This window comes from Parus major, unplaced genomic scaffold (genome assembly GCF_001522545.3).
Source record: "Parus major isolate Abel unplaced genomic scaffold, Parus_major1.1 Scaffold1886, whole genome shotgun sequence".
Classification (NCBI taxonomy): Eukaryota; Metazoa; Chordata; class Aves; order Passeriformes; family Paridae; genus Parus; species Parus major.
In genome coordinates this window covers 1-1,097 of record NW_015380726.1, presented here as the reverse complement: position 1 = coordinate 1,097, position 1,097 = coordinate 1, and the positions used below count along the sequence as shown (strand labels likewise).

The 1,097-nt window shown below is 44.3% G+C and overlaps 1 protein-coding gene across 1 annotated transcript; it reads right to left on the bottom strand.

Annotated features, from left to right (window-relative positions):
• Positions 1 to 6: 6 nt before the first annotated feature.
• On the bottom strand, positions 7 to 1,093 carry LOC107199666 (UDP-glucuronosyltransferase 1-6-like; the record flags this gene model as incomplete). The annotated part of the gene is made up of 1 exon (XM_033511830.1): positions 7 to 1,093. A coding segment is annotated over one exon (669 nt), but the record flags the coding sequence as incomplete, so codon positions are not given.
• Between the last annotated feature and the right edge of the window lie 4 nt (positions 1,094 to 1,097).

Here is a 1,097-nt window from a genome sequence, read left to right as displayed (position 1 = left end):
GGTAAAACCTTCAGTCCAAGAACCTTCACTGTGGATGAAAGGAGAGGGGATATATGGAAGTATGGACAGACAGTCCACAGGACAGCTGGGAAAGGAGGATACCAAAAATTCTTGAGTTCAACAAAAAAGACAAACATTTGCATCGAAGCTCTATGTCACTTAAATTGTCCTAATTGAGTCTGGTAAGGCTTTAGGTTTGTCAGGATGTGATATCATCTGAATGCTGGGTATGAGGAAATAACATTTCTGCATCATGCAGGATTTCTATCTTTAAACACCCAGCTGCTGTCAGTCAGGATTTGATGTAAGGATGTGACATCCCTTGCCCAGGACGGCAGGGGGGTGAACTGAGATGATCTTTAAGGTCCCTTTCAGCCCAAGCCATTCTGCAATTCTATGACACATTTCTATTTTTGCCTTTTCCCTATAAAAACCAAAGAAAATTTTGTACCTGAGACAGTTTTTTCCTCTGAACACAGTTAATCCCTCCGATAAAAGCCATGTTTGGCATCACTGGTCTCGGGAACTCAAACACAAAATCGTATCTCATCAGCCAGAAGGATCCACGGCTCAGGAGTTCTGTTGCTGTCACTTTCTTTTTGAAAACCTCGTAGGCAAGTTCTTCAAAGTTATCATAGATGGGCTTACAGTAAAAGAGCTCCAGCAGATTGACCAGCATGTTCTTCACCCGTTGGGAAAACGTCATGCTGTCTGAATTATCCAAGAATAACCTGGGGACATAGGAAGGAGGGCTTGGACACCGGGTAGCAGCGGAATCCATTCCGCAGGGAAAGCCCCGCAGGAAGTAGACGGAAGGAACGGAAAGATACTCAGCCACCAGGGGCCCACACATCAGGATGGGATCTGTGAAAACCACATCGAATTTGCTCGCTTTCAAGTCCTGCATCAGCTCCTCGTTCTGCAGCAGGCTCTTACAGTTGGTGAAGAAGATCGAGGAGATTGCTATCGTGCTTTGATACGAGGAAAGAACAACATTCAAAACAGATTGTTCAAGAAAATGGACGTTAATGTAGGTCTTGAGCATTTCATCCAAGTATGCATCTGTGTAAGGGATTGGATACACTTTCACTGTGTAA